The 16,039-nt window shown below is 37.9% G+C and overlaps 1 protein-coding gene across 2 annotated transcripts in view; it reads right to left on the reverse strand.

Annotated features, from left to right (window-relative positions):
* Positions 1–2,663: 2,663 nt before the first annotated feature.
* rxrba (retinoid x receptor, beta a) overlaps positions 2,664–16,039 on the reverse strand; it is a 29,778-nt gene continuing 16,402 nt past the window's right edge. Inside the window, exons 6-12 of one of the 2 annotated variants that reach the window (XM_046843796.1) lie at positions 15,671–15,831; positions 15,445–15,574; positions 11,813–11,945; positions 6,387–6,428; positions 6,039–6,130; positions 5,835–5,940; positions 2,664–3,616 (exon numbers count right to left, since the gene is read on the reverse strand). In XM_046843796.1, coding sequence (XP_046699752.1) covers positions 3,469–3,616; positions 5,835–5,940; positions 6,039–6,130; positions 6,387–6,428; positions 11,813–11,945; positions 15,445–15,574; positions 15,671–15,831 — 812 coding nt within the window. In that variant the 3' untranslated portion in view covers positions 2,664–3,468. The remainder of the gene's footprint in view (positions 3,617–5,834; positions 5,941–6,038; positions 6,131–6,386; positions 6,429–11,812; positions 11,946–15,444; positions 15,575–15,670; positions 15,832–16,039) is intronic. The other variant, XM_046843797.1, reaches the window with a different exon arrangement.

Genomic DNA, 16,039 nt, shown 5'->3' on the forward strand with positions numbered 1-16,039 from the left:
GATTATTTGAATTACTGTAGACTGTCAGGTTGAACCTGGGTGGTCCATCTCCTCTGATCTCTTTCTGTCTCATCAACTAGATGAAAGTGTATAGACGATCTCTGCTCGGTTTTTCACATCATTCTTTGTAAAGACGTTTTCATTCTGACACATGACATGAACAAAAACTGAAACTCAACTTGTGTATGATTCATTTACATTTACAGCATTTGACAGAAGCCCTTATTCAGAGCGACCTACATTTATTTCATACAACTGAGCAGTTGTGGGGTTAAGGGCCTTGATCAAAACTCAAAACCTCCGATCCAAAGTTTAACGTCTTCGGGACTAAGCCAAGGCACCTCCAGCATGATTTCATACATTGTGCTGCTCAATGTGGAAAAGGTATGATTCATGTTAAAATATTGCATATTATAAATACAGTCAAAATAAAATAAATAAAAGACAAGAAAAATGACCTTTTTGTCTCAATGTCTTGTTTAATGGATGCTTGCTGTATGAAAGAACAGAACCAGTACAGTTTGTGCAGATTTCAGAAGACCATCCAGTTGTGTGACAAAACTGAGCACAAAACAATATTTGAAAGCGCACACATTTCCATGATTTGTGTATAGTGTTTATAAACACCCCCACACAGCATACTGCATGCTCATTTACTGTTAAAAGCAGAGAAGTAACATCACACTGTTTTTTCAATAATTTTTTTTTCAGGATTTCAGGTAGAACAGGTGATGAAGGATGTTTTTGTCTCCCCCCCCTGAGTAAAAAATAATGAAGACGAGTCACAGTCTTGTGTGGGAAAATAAAGCAACGCAAGGTGATGATCAAACCACCATCGAGAGATCCAGTACAGTCTGTTTCACAGTCCAGGGTACAAATACCTCCCCCAAACAACTTCTGTCCAATACAATTACACACACACCCTCTACAGCAGCTCATCAGTACCAGTGTCCATGGAAAGATGTTATAAGGTGCTGCAGTACACAACGTTTCTCATTATAATTAAAAAAAAAAAAAAAAAAAAGGGGGGACGACGACCGAGAACTTTCAAGAGATGAGACTGCTAAATTAATTATTTTTGCAAATAGTGCAAATATTAAACCAGAAACAAGACCTGGTTTAAAAAAATAAAAAGAAATTTTAAATAAACATTAAAATATATCTCGGCTTTTTGCTCTATACTCTGGAGATTACGAGTTCCAATCCTGATGCTTTTGAATAAGAAAGGGTTAAAAGAGGCCTACCTTTCCCCTGGAAATCAGAGAAACGCTAACCAATCGGGTGTCTGCAAGCTAATGTATGTAAAAGAGGGTAGATGGCGATTTCCTCTTGTGGAAAAAGCCATTATTTTCAAACACATTCATCTTTTTTTTCATCCGTTGTGACCTTTTTTCCCCCCTGAAGTATAAGTGCTGTTAAAATCATAAAAGACTCAAATCAGCCATGAGCCCTGAAGTAATGGAGCACAGCGTTTCAGAGAGAGAACGAATTCTCCAAGATACTGGACCGAGGATATGCACTGGTGGTACAAGATCCTTTTGTAAAATCTGTTGCTACTTTAAATATACGACTGGTTTCCATACAGCTCGGCCTGTGCACACATTTACATTTACACATTTACAGAACGAAGAAAGACAAAGCACACAGTATTAATCATATATTCTTATATCTTTCTACAAATAGATGCATAGATTGCCAAGATGCTGGTTTTTTTCCATTGTTAAACCATACAAAGGGAAGAAATGATAGATTGTGAGCTTTTGTGTAGTTATGAAAAGGCTGTGGGTCTAAAATATAGATGTTTCTGTGGATATCGGATGGAATGTAGAACCTGGGGAGCTGTCAGAGGACTCAACTGACTGACCTGTTTTTCTTTTTTAATATTTTTAGTTTTAAACACCATATAATGCAGAAGAGAAGAGAAGAGAAGTCACATTTGGCACATGAAAAAATATATAAAAAGTGATTGGATTTACATATTGTACATCACAGTATACACACACACACACACACACACTTTTTTCCTTTTGTTTTTTCTGCGAATCCGGCATAAGTCTGGGGGTAAGTTTGGTTTTAAAAATGTAGCAGGTCATTTCCAGAAACCAAATAATGCATAAAGTAAGCCATGTACTAATATTAGAGGTTGTGGTGGAGCTGGGTCTTTAAAGGGTCTACTGTGGACATAACCGAAAAACGCATGTACAAGAGACGGGCTAGCTGAAAAGCCAAACCGCACGTGTTGATGTTAAGCGACACCACTTATATATTGACCTGTAATGCATGTCTTTTTCGGTGATCGGAAACCTAACCCAAAGCCCTGCTCTCACACACAGACGGCAAACCTTTTCGAAATCATTTGTTCGCAATCAGTCCCGGATTTCAAAATGTGGGCAGTGCAAGAGACGCGAGAGAAAGAGACATGAGCACCGTTTAAACCTGAACTCATTCGATGGCTCCATGAGAAAGTGTGCTGTATTTCTTTTTATTTAACTGGATAACTCCTAATGCCAATGCAAATCAGTGCTGATGGGTTTTTGAAACAATTTCTTCCAGAATTGTATCCTTACAGGGAAGACGTAAGGGTTTGCGATATTGTGATCGAATGTAGATTTCTAAACGATCTGTAGCCAGCAGAACCGCCCAAAAACAAACAAAAATCAACGTCGGTGTAAAAAATTAAAGATTTATTCCCCAGATTTTATTTATTTACCAGTGTTGAGCAAATTCTGTTGATTATTGGATCATCTTTGAACTCTGCTGACGAGGACTAGCCTATGCAAAGGTTATGTACAATCAGTTCCACATGCAGTAATACAGTAATTATTACTTTGTGTCAGGTCTTCCAGGACTACTCCATGATTGCAGATTCATTTAAATGTACTTGGAGATGAAGAAAAAAAAGAAACTGCTACAGAAAGAAAGTTTTCCCCCTCAAGGGATCAGGTTTTTACATTAGGCAGATTTTATTGATCATCAGGTTCGACCGCCATTTTTTTTTTTACCAGTTTACCTCAAATGATAAAACCTGACTTCCTAGTTGTGGGAGATGTGCATTCGGCTCGTTTGAGCTATATTTGAGAAAGAAACGTACCAGCTGTGTTTTTCTTGAAGTAGATTTAAAAACAAACAATGCTGAGCACCATTATCGATACAAAGGCTCCAAAAACGAAGTGAAAACAATCTTGGAAAGCCTTGTTTGCAAAATACGATTATCTCTTGAACTTGTCCCTGAACGTAGGTAAAATATCCATGTATGCCCCTCGCGGTCGTTTGTGGAGAGATGAAAGTCTTTTTTTTTTTTTGGCGCAATACTAGCACAGGTGACGATGTGGGGGGGAAGGGAAAAGGGTTAATAAAAGAAGGTGTGAGTAAGCAGGAGATTGAACAGACACAGTGAAGCCTCGATGTCCAGGCTACCGGTACACCCTGGTGCAAAACCAGACAGAACTGGCTAGAAAGTGGTCCAGATCAGGTAAGTTGATGAGGGGCCTCAAGCATCTCCATGAGGAACGTGTCGATTGGGGTATCCCCGATCAGCTTGAAGAAGAACAGGTGTTCCAGGCATTTTAATCCAATGGAGCGTAATGCTGGCAGTCGTAGGAGGAGCTTGGCAAACCTAGTAAGCAAGAACAGAAGACTGTTCAGAAGACTCACACTGGCTGGTATGAAGAATCTGAATATAATTATAGTTATTACACCGTTATTGCCAGCCAGAGATGGTTACGCTTCAAGTAACCACCAATTTCACGTTTTATGCTCTACCAGTATTCCTCTACACCTGTCATGAAACATTACTTACTACACAGTACATAGTTATAATATTGTCAGACTTTGTTATTTAAACCTACAGGAAAATACAGAAGGATTGCATAAACATGCCAAAATAATTTATATTTTGACTATAGTCGCAATAAACTCAATAAGCCCAAATAGATTTTATCTGGTTAAATGACATTCGGAATATTGTATGCTTGTACCATAAACTGTCTGAATACTGAATTCTGATTGGCTGGTAGTTGCAAGTTTAATCATCAATCTAAATTAATTTGCTGCATTATAAATAATAACTATAGCAATAGTTACAGCAGCATGGAAAGTGAAACAGCTATTAAATAAAGGATTTAACATATATTGTGAATATGGTGAATGTAATGAATAGGTCAAGGCACAGTCATTAATTTAACAAACTCCTTAGGGGGGGGTTGGGGGAGCTTCAGAAGATCTATATCTCACAGGACTAGGTAGCATTCCCTGGAATCACAGGTGCATAACTTTCGAATACTTTTCTAACCGACTGTTAACATACAAAACCCCTATTCTAAAAAGGTTGTTATGCGGTTTAAAATCTAAACCAAAAAAAAAAAAAAAAGAATGCAATTTGCAACAGAAATGAAGCCATATTCTATTCACAATTAAATACAAATATTAAATAAATAAATAAAAACATCAAATGAAGAAAAACTTTATGGGGAAAAAAAACAATATGGTAATGTTGAATATGCTGCCCAAAACACATCTAAAAATATTTGGACAGGGCAACCAAAGGCTGGAGAAAAAAAAAGGAACCAGCTTCAGGAACACTTTTTAAATGATTAGGTTAATTGTCAACAAGTCAGTACATGAAGTGTATCTTAAGACAGGAAGAGTCTCTCAAGTAAAGATGGGCAGAGCTTTACCAATCTGCATTTTGTTTTGTAAAAATGTCCACATAAAATTGGGAAGCTGCATCTCATCTATAAGAAATAATATTAAAAGAGTTAAAGAATGTGTAGAAACCTCAGTACACCAGGAACAAGGGTGATGTAATTGAAATCACTGCATGGGCTCAGACATACCTCCCGAAATCACTTTGAACACTATGAAGTTTGCGGTGTATTCTACGTATGCAGGTGAAAGCTCTTATCATGCAAAGAGTAAGCCATATGCAAGCACATAATCCAAAAACACTCTAGTCTTCTTTGGGCCAATTTAAAATTTAATTATAATTGACTGAGGCAAAGTGGAAAATTGGTCTGTGGTCAGAAGAATTGAAATTTAAAATTATTTCTGGAAGCCATGGATGTTGCATCCTCCAGACTAAAGAAAAGATGAACCACCAGGGCTTGTTATGAGCATTCAGTTCAAGGAACTCTAAATGCTGAAATGTATGATTTTGATGACAGATTTTAGAGCAATATATGATTCCATCCGATTCAATTTATCAGCTTTATTTGTATAGTCCCAAAGCAGCTTTACAGAGTTTGAGGTTATAAAGTTGTAATGTATAAGTTTATTGTCTATAAGTTTGTTTCCAATAGGTTCATCCCGTTCATCCAGGCAAATTTTGTATTTTTCGAAGGCCTTGCGTAGGCAGCAAGATAATGATAAACCACATACTGAATCTATTACAACAGCATGGCTTTGTTGTAGAGTTTGCTGAACTGGCCTACCTGCATTCCAGACCTTTCCCCATTTAAAAACATTTGGCATGTCGTGAAACAAAAAAACATTACAAAGAAGCCCAGGACTGTTAGCAGCTAAAACCTTGTATCAGACATGTATGGGACAACATTTCTCTCCAAAGTTTCCAGATGTGTTTAAAGAAGGGGGATCCTACACAGTGTTAAACATGGTGCATTTCCTCAGTTTTAAAATGTGTTTGCCATGTTCTATTTTGAATTAAATATGTGTTTATTAGCTCTGCAAATTGTTGCCTTTTTTATTGAATTTTTAAAAAAAAAATTTTACATTTTACACACCTTCCCAACTTTGGAACTGGGGTTGTACAAAAATCAATCAAGACCTACAAAGGATAAAAACTTTAACATGAAAAAAGTTAGATTTTCATGATGTACCTGCCCTGCTGGTCAGGATATCTCTGTTTACAATAAGCTTCTAGTGCAGCATAGACCTTCTCTCTCAGTAACTCCACTTCACTTGGGTTTGAAAGTCCCTTCGCGTCTGTGGAACACGTACAGGCAAGAATAATTATGGTACATAAAATCCAATCCATGCAAAAACACAAACAGGATGCTTAAGTAATCATAAAAAACAAATACCTGGGTTAAACAGGATGATGGCTCTTAGACACCCCAGCTCTGTCTTGTCCATCTGCATATCTCTCATCTTACTCACTAATTCAGTCAGGACCCTGGATTAGCACCAGAAAATGAGACACACACAGGCGATATAGCGCAGATCACATTGAGGGGCAAAACGGACATGCAAATTAAGTGACAGCACTTAGATGTCTGATTACAAAATCACAAAATATCCACATCATTCAGAGACACAGACACACACATTGCTCTTGACCCACCTACAAACATCATTTAAAAAAATAAATAAATAAAAGATTTTTTTTGGCTGCCTTGGTATATTTGTATCGTGTGGTGTGGCTTCATTACCTGTCAAATATGGCCCCAACCTCTGCATTGTGCGCACTCTCCCTGTGTATTCAATCACAATGTGTTATTACAACGTCAATACACAGATTATTACACTATTAACATGTTCCTCGTGTAAAGGTTATATCTTGTGTGCACCAGCAGAGACAGTGGGGCCTGTTCAAGGAGTAACAAGCTGCAGGCTCTTGTTGAGGAGAAGCACATTTTCTGGGCTGGAGGCATCACATAATCTTTACTAAGGCTTTAGGTGACAGACTGCAATCTTAAAATATCTGCACATACAAGCTGAGGGGAGAAACAAAAACAACTAAAACAAGAAGTAGCTTAAAGCAAAGAAATGCAATGTTCAGGATGTTGAGAGACGCAAGGGAATGAGATTTACACAATCAGGAACAAAGTATACAAATAGCAGGAGACAACACAATGGGCACAAGCGTGAAGTAATAGCGCTGGTAATGAAATGGGGAAAGAAAAAAAATAACATCCTGGAGATGACGACAACACAAGCATTCGGTCATGCGAGCGCGTTTTGACGGACGAGAAGCGAACACGAGGTGATGAACAGCAGAGAGAACAGTGAAGCAGGTTAATCTCAAACAGCAGCCTGCAACTAGTTATTCCAAGATTTGTTTTAAAGGCTGAGCAAAAAAAAAAAAAATTAAATAAAACAATGCAAATAGCATCTAGAAAACAAATCAAAGCAGATTAACAGTGTGATGAAGTTTTAAGAAATGTGTGTGTCTGTGTAAATATTTATCGGGTTATTTACATAACTGACTGACCATGTATGCACTGCCTAGAAGCAGAAGAAATAGCTTTCAAATATTCATAAAGATCAACAGTAATATGCGGCGATCTGCATAATCCAAGCACCTTGACCATTCATGAATATACGTAAGATGCGAAATGCCTGATTTGATTGTGGAAATGTAGATATTTTTTATATTTCATTGACATTAATAAACAGTTAAGTGCATGGTACTAAATGGTTTTGGGGCTTTTTTTTTGTTCTCCCAGGACTCACAGTTCACGAGACAAGATAAAGAACAAGAACAAGATGACTAAATACTTGACAGTCACATCACTGAGCACGTGAACTCTGAGGCATACTGCATGGCATGAAGTAGAATTACAAAATTACCGTATTTTTTTCAGACTATAAGCCGCTACTTTTTCCTCCACGCTTTGAGCCCCGCGGTTTAAACAATGAAGCAGCTAATTTATGGATTTTTCCAGGGTTTTTCCCGGTTTCACAAACTTCAAGTCAAAAAACTAAACCGCATAACATTAGACCAATGAAATTGCCGAATGGGTTCAGGCGAACCCATAAAATTCTTTATATTGAATCGGATGCGCTCCCACTGAATCGGGCCGCACCACATCATAAATACAGATGAGGTTCCTCTGACGTTTGAACTGCCGCTCACTCGGACTGTCTACAGGAAAAACTAATCATTTGTCACGCTGAAAAAAAAACGGGCATAAAAACGCACTTCACCTGTGTTCTGAGCTGCACGGCATCGGGAGAAAAGCTTTACCGATGGTGATTTTTAAAAGCACGACGATGCCAAAAGAAAAACTCCTGAGAGAAATAGTTGTGAAAGGAAGGAGGAAGACAGTGAACAATGACTTTCTTGGTAGGCTACTGTTTAGATACAAGCCGTGTAACAGACACTGTCTTTCATTAAAGCCTGTGTAAAGGTCATTAGTTTCAGTGTAGACACCTGCGGCTTATAGACAGGTGCGGCGTATTTATGTTCAAAATAAAAATCTGTGTTAAATTCAGTGAGTGCGGCTTATATTTGGTGCTCTTAATAGTCCGGAAATTACAGTACTCTCGTCAGTTCCTTAATACGAGGGGAGTTCAAGTCAAGTCGCTTATAAAATAAAAAAAGATTTGGCAGTACAACTGAACCATCCAATGACAGCCTGCTTCACTCAGTCATCAGGGAACCACCACAACCGAGACCATCACTTTTAATCTTGCCATTCAAACGGGGTACAGCGTCTGAGCTGACTTAAACGCCCCTCGTAGTTCCTGCATAATACTTTTCACAGTTCCTCAGTACGAGGGACGTTCAAGTGGCATTTTTCCATAGTCCCTTCAAAGTTTCACAGTTCCTCCATATTACCTGCACAGTTCCTTTTTAAGTTCCTTGACATGTGATTATACTGCATCACTGAACTTGGGTGAATTTTGGGCCACAATGCAAAGTAAACACTGTAGAACTCTGTTACATGACACTACATAATTGACCGACCTGATGATCCGATCCGAATCTAATGAACTCTCTAGACGGGAGTTTTTTTAAAAAGGTTTGGTTTTTAAGGCTGAAAGCCTGCAAAAGTCTGATTATTAAATCCCACTCCCACAGTCATCTTCCAACAATTCTAACAATCCCAATTTTGTAACAACTTGTTAAAAAAAAAAAAACATGCCATTTCGTTGTCCTGCCTTCCATTAACGCAAAGACTAATCCTTTTTTTTTTCCTTGTTTGTGATCCTGATTCTCATTTACCACTGAGGTAAAATCCTTGCTCTAAACACACCTACTGAGTACTATTGAGTCAGTATTGGGTCAGTGGAGAAAAATGGTCAGCTTAGACTCACCCTGGAAATCCAGTGACTACACAGTTTAGAGCTGGCAGATAGTCAGAGGAGTGAGTGTCCCTTACATGTCATACCCTCTCTAAAATCCACACTTGTTCTCTAGGTCTCAAACAAAGCAAACAAGAAAACCCTCAGTCAATCCTTAAGGCAGCGGAATGGCAACAATGTGCCTTCACAATGCCTTTACGGTCTGGAGGTTATGCGGGTGGTTTGGAAAACTACCGTTTGTGCTACATGCATGTTCTCTATCCAACAATAAACGCTGGAAACACACCACAAAATACTAACCATAACATACTATATAAATCAGCTCCAATCACAAGACAATTTCCTGTTTCGGCTCATGTTCTCCAGACAGGAAGTGAAAAGCTTTTTGAAAAATAAAGTGTAACTTTGCAAGGCCAAAGTGGCCAATAAAATTAACCATATAAATAGAAAATGAGAAAGAAAAAAAAAAAAACTGCCATGGCACAGGATTCCATGAAGTAAATAGGGCAGATAGAGAAGCGTGTGGTGTTAAAAATGTATACACAAGAACTCCGGTTGACCTTCTAAACTACTCTGCTCGTGCACAGACGCTCTCAGTCGCATATAGAAACACCCCCAAATCACTGTATATGGTCAGCAACCTCAATCCTCAAAAAAAAAAAAAAAAAAAAAAAAAAAAAAAATGCAGCTTACAATGTAATTTTTTTGAATGACAATTTCTTAATTGTCATTCCCAAAAAGTGGCATCGAAAGCTGTGATGTTTGAGGTGCAGGGGCTACAAGTGCAGAAGACCACAGGATCAGGTTCCTTTTCTGTCAGCCAAGAACTGAGATCTGGGACGACATGCTTATGATCAGAATTTAGCATTGACTGAATCCATAAACTCATTCTGTTCTACGTGAGCAGTGCAGGCTGGTGGATAAAATTGTGTCATTTTCTTTGCCCACATAAGAGCCCTTAACTCAACATTCAACTTTTCAGGACACATTTTACCATACGTCTTCCAATGGCTATTTTCAGCAGATTAATACTCGGTGCTGCAAAGCAAAACTGGTTTCATGATCTGAATGCAGTAGTAAACAAATCTGCCGTAAATGTGTAACATCATCACGCACAAGGACCACAATCTCAAACGGAACGTTTTCAAAACCCTGTTGAATCCATGTGACGAAAATCTGAGGCTAAAAGCAAAGATGTCCTAACAAATTATCATCATGATGTTAACACATCTGTACAGCCACCCAATATTCTTGGAAAGAGTGAATGGACAGAACATGTGACAGCATTTCAGGCTGCACAAAAAAGAGCAGCTTTCGTTTTTTTTTTTTTTTCTCTTTTCACTATAAACATGAATGCAGGTCTCAAGACACTAGTGCTCTATTTCCAATTACAAAGAAAAGCGTGGAATGTAACTAGAAACCTGAAATGGGTGCATATTTTGCACATTTTAAATGTAGATAAACAGATTGCCTCTAGGGGTGAGGTCTTTGGGGCAAAAGGCAAACTGGAGGAGGCCGTGTGGTGCAGGGAAACAAGATATACAGAATGTAAGACCTAATAAGCCTAACATTGACGGTGAATGCTATCGGCTGTAGTCATTCAGAGATTGGGTAGTGTTAATAATAGAGGAAGGTGGTCACATGAGAACCATCCCACACCTGAACATATAGAAGAGAAAGAAAAGGAGGCAGAGGAAACCTCAGAAGCCCAAAACAAATGAAAGCTCCATGTTACAAAGTTGAAATAATTCTAATGGTCTTTTTTTTTTTTTTGTGAAAAGATTTTATGTGATCAATTATAAAAACGAGAATACATTTTAATTGAAAGTGTTTTCTCTTACTATATCAAATAAATTATTAAAGCACAGGTTTAAAATCCACCTTCTTTCAATCATTAACCGACAGATGCCTTAGTATTTACAGTTACATTGTGTGATTACGTGGAGTAAAACGTGCGATCCTGAATATCAGAATAAACTACAGCCGTACAGCCTCGCATTTAACATTTACATAAAATGCTGTAGACGAGGTCAAATACTGGGTGCAATAAAAGAAAAATAGATAATTTGCACCTTACTGTTTAAAATTCGATTGTTTTACTTGTATCTGAAAGCCCTGAACCCGTCAATGTCGCTATGTTCAAAGTAAAGGAGTCTCTTCATGTCAAATAAAAAAAAAATAAAAAAATTTGAAACTGAGCAAAGACAAGTTAAGGCCCAGAGAGTCTGAGGGAAGACCAGAAAAAAAGACGTTTATTTATGAATGGTTATTGGGTTAAACCAGGCTGTACTGCCCTCTCCTGGATCAGGTTGGAAGCAGTTTTGGCTCCTCAGGGTCCCTCTCCCACTCACACCTTTGAAACATCTGAACATTGGTCATTGCCCAAGACCTATTCGTTCAAGTCTATAGTCTTTTCAGAATTGTAAAAACTGTATCAACTTAAGCTCAAAATCAGGAAAAAGTCAGTGATGACCCTCAGGAGGACTCTTTTGAGGATTTGAGGATTCACCCACCTTTAGGTCTGAGCTGATCTCAGTTATTCCATTTGCTTTCTGAGTTAATTGAAGGTTTTCACATACATAAAAAACAGTGCTTTTAAAATGCGAAGAATTAACACAGCAGGTGAAAACGGAGTAGTAAGAATAGTAAGATAATAATAGTATGATTTTGGACCTACTATACCATTGACCGTATACTAACATAATAAATGTTCATAAATTAGAATAATAACTATAGACATCTTGTTATTGGAAAAAAGACAAACCTGCATGTCTACGGTAATGACGACAGAAGGAATGAGAGAAATGCACACGTATAAAATGATTACCTATCGAAAATGGCTCCCACTCCTGCGCTGTGTGCACTGTTCCGGTGGACATGGAGTCCAGTGGCCAGCAAGATGCCATCCTTCACACTGATGGAGCGATGAGAGAACGAGGCAATCAGCAGCTCATTCCAACCTAAACAGGGGAAAAAGAAAAAAAAAAAAAAAAAAAGGAAGTGTTGTCAACAGATTATGAAAACACATTTAGGTTAATAGTTCTAGACTAAAGAACTACTTTTGTGTATCTGCGTAAGGACCGGCTGATGTGAAGAACTCCAGGATCGTCATCATGGCCGCCATGATGTTCTGCTGATGTTCTCAACCAGCTTTCCACTGAACACTGACTGGATGAGAAGGAAAATATCAACCCCCATGAAGTCTAAGATCAAGCAAACGTGCCCTGTGTGGTCATGGTTTCATTTTTTTCCTTATCGTTGGATAAAACGGTGATGTTTAGGTGATCAATGCCTTCTCCTAATAAATCTCCACCATGTTGGGATTTTTATTTGGTATGAGGTCTGTTCTCAGAGGAAATGGAATTGATTAAGCCTGGCCAATTATATCCATGGAACAAGTCTTCTTCCTGCCTACAAGACTTGAAATTCTACTTGGTTAGTTAAAAGAAGCTAGTAACATTATTATTATCCATGTTAACAGACTGCGCCAGATTATGTTCAAACCTGTACATACTAGGGGTGTGAAGATACACGTATTCGTACCAGTTTCGGTACAGGGCTTTCAGTACTAAATTCAATCCTTTAACGTGCGGAACAGAGTTAAAATCCGAGTTTCCTTGCGAACGTATTAAATGACAGAGGGCGACAGTGTCACTTTTTTTTTATTATTTAACTTGACAGCAAAGCCAAGGGTATAAAAAAGATTAACTAGATTTAGCACAGTGTCACTGTGGCTACTAACTCTGTACCGGAAATCCGATTTGCAAAGCATCGTAAAACTCGGATCTTGTTTTGCGCATGCGTGAAATCGCTGCCACCTTCGTTTTTACGACAGTTTAACAATATGGATTCTTTTGCGCTTCATACACGGCTTCAAAAATTCTCCATATTGAGGAAGTGAATAACGAAAAGAATGAACACATTTGTTAAAGTATGCTGAAACAAGAACAGGTAGGTACAAAAGTGAATACACCCCTCACATTCCAGCAAACATTTTATTATCTTCTAAAGGGACAATACTATAGAAATGAAAGTCATATTTTAGAGTAGTCAATGTGCAGCTTGTATAGCAGTACAGATTTACTGTCCTCTGAAAAAACTCAACATACAGCCATTGTCGTCAAATTAGCCGGCAACAAAAGTAAGTACACCCCAAGTGATAACAGCTGTATGGCATGTACTGTATTTTTCAGACTATAAGCCGTTACTTTTTTCCCACCTTTTGAACCCCGTGGCTTAAACAACGAATTAATTTTTCCTGGGTTTTTCCCGTTTTCACAAACTTCAAGCCAAAAAAACTGAGCGACATAACATTAGACCAATAAAATTTCCGAATGGAAACGGGGAAAAAAAAAAAAAAAAAAAAAACGCACCTGACCTGTGTTCTGAGCTGCACGGCATTGGGAGAAAAAACTTCCATGGAACAGTGAACAATGACTTTCTTGGTAGGCTACTGTTTAGATACAAGCCGTTGTAACGTGTTGAGTCTGGGTCATGGGAGAGCTCACTAACTCCAGTTGCAACAGAAATCATATCAGCACAGACAGGTTTCCAAAACTCGTGCTTTTTTTATTTTTCTTGGCAACAGCGTTACGGGTTAGTCAAAGAAACGTAAAAATGAGCATCAGAAAATAATAAGGACATATTCCTCGGTCTTGCACACATGCAGTAATACCGGAAAAATGCGGCGGCAGGCTATTCCCAAAATGCGGCTCTGCTCTTAAAGGAGCCACAACATATTTCACCCGTTACACCGTGTTACAGACACTGTCTTTCATTAAAGCCTGTGTAAAGTTCTTTAATTTCAGTGCGGCTTATACACAGGTGCAGCGTATTTATGTTCAAAATAAAAATATTTGTCAAATTCAGTGGGTGCGGCTTAAATATGGGTGCGCTAAATAGTCCGGAAATTACGGTAATCAGGCAAAGCTACGTGACCTATTCATCATGTTCATGTTTTTTTCTGCATGTCGGGATCAGACACATTTGTGTCTCCTCTATTTGTGCAGTTAAAGTTTGGTGCTTTGAGTTCAATTCTCTCACACTGACCACTGGATGTTCAACATGGCACCTCATGGTAAAGACTCGATTTGAGAATTAGAATTGTTGCTCTCCACAAAGATGGCGAGGCTATAAGAACATCAGTAACACAGAGTTACAGTGCAGTGACCAGGGTCATACAGAGGCATTGCTTTAGAGGTTGTAGAAGCAGGTCGCTTGTTTTCACACTTTGAACACAGTTTTGACATGTTCACTTAGGGCAGGGGTGGCCAACCAGTCAGAGACCGAGAGCCACATTTTTTACTGTGTTACTGCAAAGAGCCACATCATACACATAGGTACACATTAACATTACCCATCCCTTCCTCTAACACACACACACACACACACCTCTGCTCAGCCAGATTTATTGTAAATGTCACACACCAACATAATGACAGAAATTGACTCCTACAGTTCTAAGACCACAGTCCAGTAATTTTCAACAATGAACATTGTGTGCACTGTCTCACACACACAAACTCTTAGTTTAACCAAGTCCACAAACAAAAATATAATCATTTACAATAGCGTTTTTCATTTACTATGCATGTTACTTAGTTGGACTTTTGGCATCCTTGCCTTGAACAATCCCCTTCAAATCTGCCTTGTATTCCGTTGTTGCCATTTGAAGCAAGAGTTATATTCAGAGGACAGATCTGTACTGCTATACAAGCTGCACATTGACTACTCTAAAATATATCCAAGTTTCATTCTTTAGTGTTGTCCCTTAAGAAGATTATAGAAATGGTTGCAAAATGGAAATTGAAATATGAGGGGTGTACTCACTCTTGTGAGATTTATCATCTTTAAAAAATTAAATATTGAATATAAAACGCACACACACACACACACACACACACACACACACACACACACACACACACACACACACACACACACCTGTGTATATTTCCCAAATGGGGTCTAACAAATGTGGGTTTTTTTTCACATTTATTTAAATCAGTTTAATAAAACTGTATACAAAAATACAAATAATTTCATTATCATTTAATCAAGCATCAAGCTTTAATAAAAATAAATAAATAAATAAATAAATAAATAAATAAATAAATAAATAACAAGCAATTTTATGTTTTGCATTTGCTCACCTTAACTGTACTGAAATTGAACCGAACCGTGACTTAAAAACCGAGAAATGTACCGAACCATGGATTTTGTGTACCATCATACCCCTTGTACATACTGTGGACATTGAACAAAAAATGACTTAAAATAAAAGTTTATAGCACAATGATGACTTGTGCCTCCAGAAGTTATAGTGCTTTTGTTTGGGCGTGGTTTTGGTTGATCTTCCCATATCTGGTCACCAAATGTTTCTGCAGTCTTTTTATTTATTTATTTTTTTACATTCAAAAGCTTTTACTGGCTATAAAGTCAACTCAGATTCACACTTACCTGCACGTAAAAGGATGACTTGATCGTCAAGAGCCAGTTCGGAGAAGTGTGGGATTCTCTTGGCCCACTCCACCAAAGTGAAGAGCTGTTTATCAGCTGCCTGGCAGATGTTCGTTACTGGATCGTTTTCCTAAATGTGAGAGGGTCAATGTGAGCTGGTTTACTGTATGTATTCTATGCTGAGGATCTCTACACTAATGAGTCAGTGATTGGATGGGTGACTCACAGAGCTGGTGCCTGAACTTCCATCAGAATGCAGCTCGATCTTCTGTTCCACAGCCATTTCGGCATCCAGGATCTTCTCCACCGGCATTTCTTCATTCACTGCACTGGTGGACTCCACTTCTCCTTCTCGCTCTTTGTTTCTTTGACGTTCCTCCTGAACAGCTACAACACACAAAAATATTATATTATATTATATTATATTATATATATATATATATATATATATATATATATATATATATATATATATATATATATATATATATATATATATATATATAATCTAATATATATATATATAATCTAATATATATTTATATATAGAATCTAATATATATATATATATATATATATATATATATATATATAT

The sequence above is a fragment of the Silurus meridionalis genome, chromosome 29, assembly GCF_014805685.1.
Source record: "Silurus meridionalis isolate SWU-2019-XX chromosome 29, ASM1480568v1, whole genome shotgun sequence".
NCBI classification, from domain to species: Eukaryota; Metazoa; Chordata; class Actinopteri; order Siluriformes; family Siluridae; genus Silurus; species Silurus meridionalis.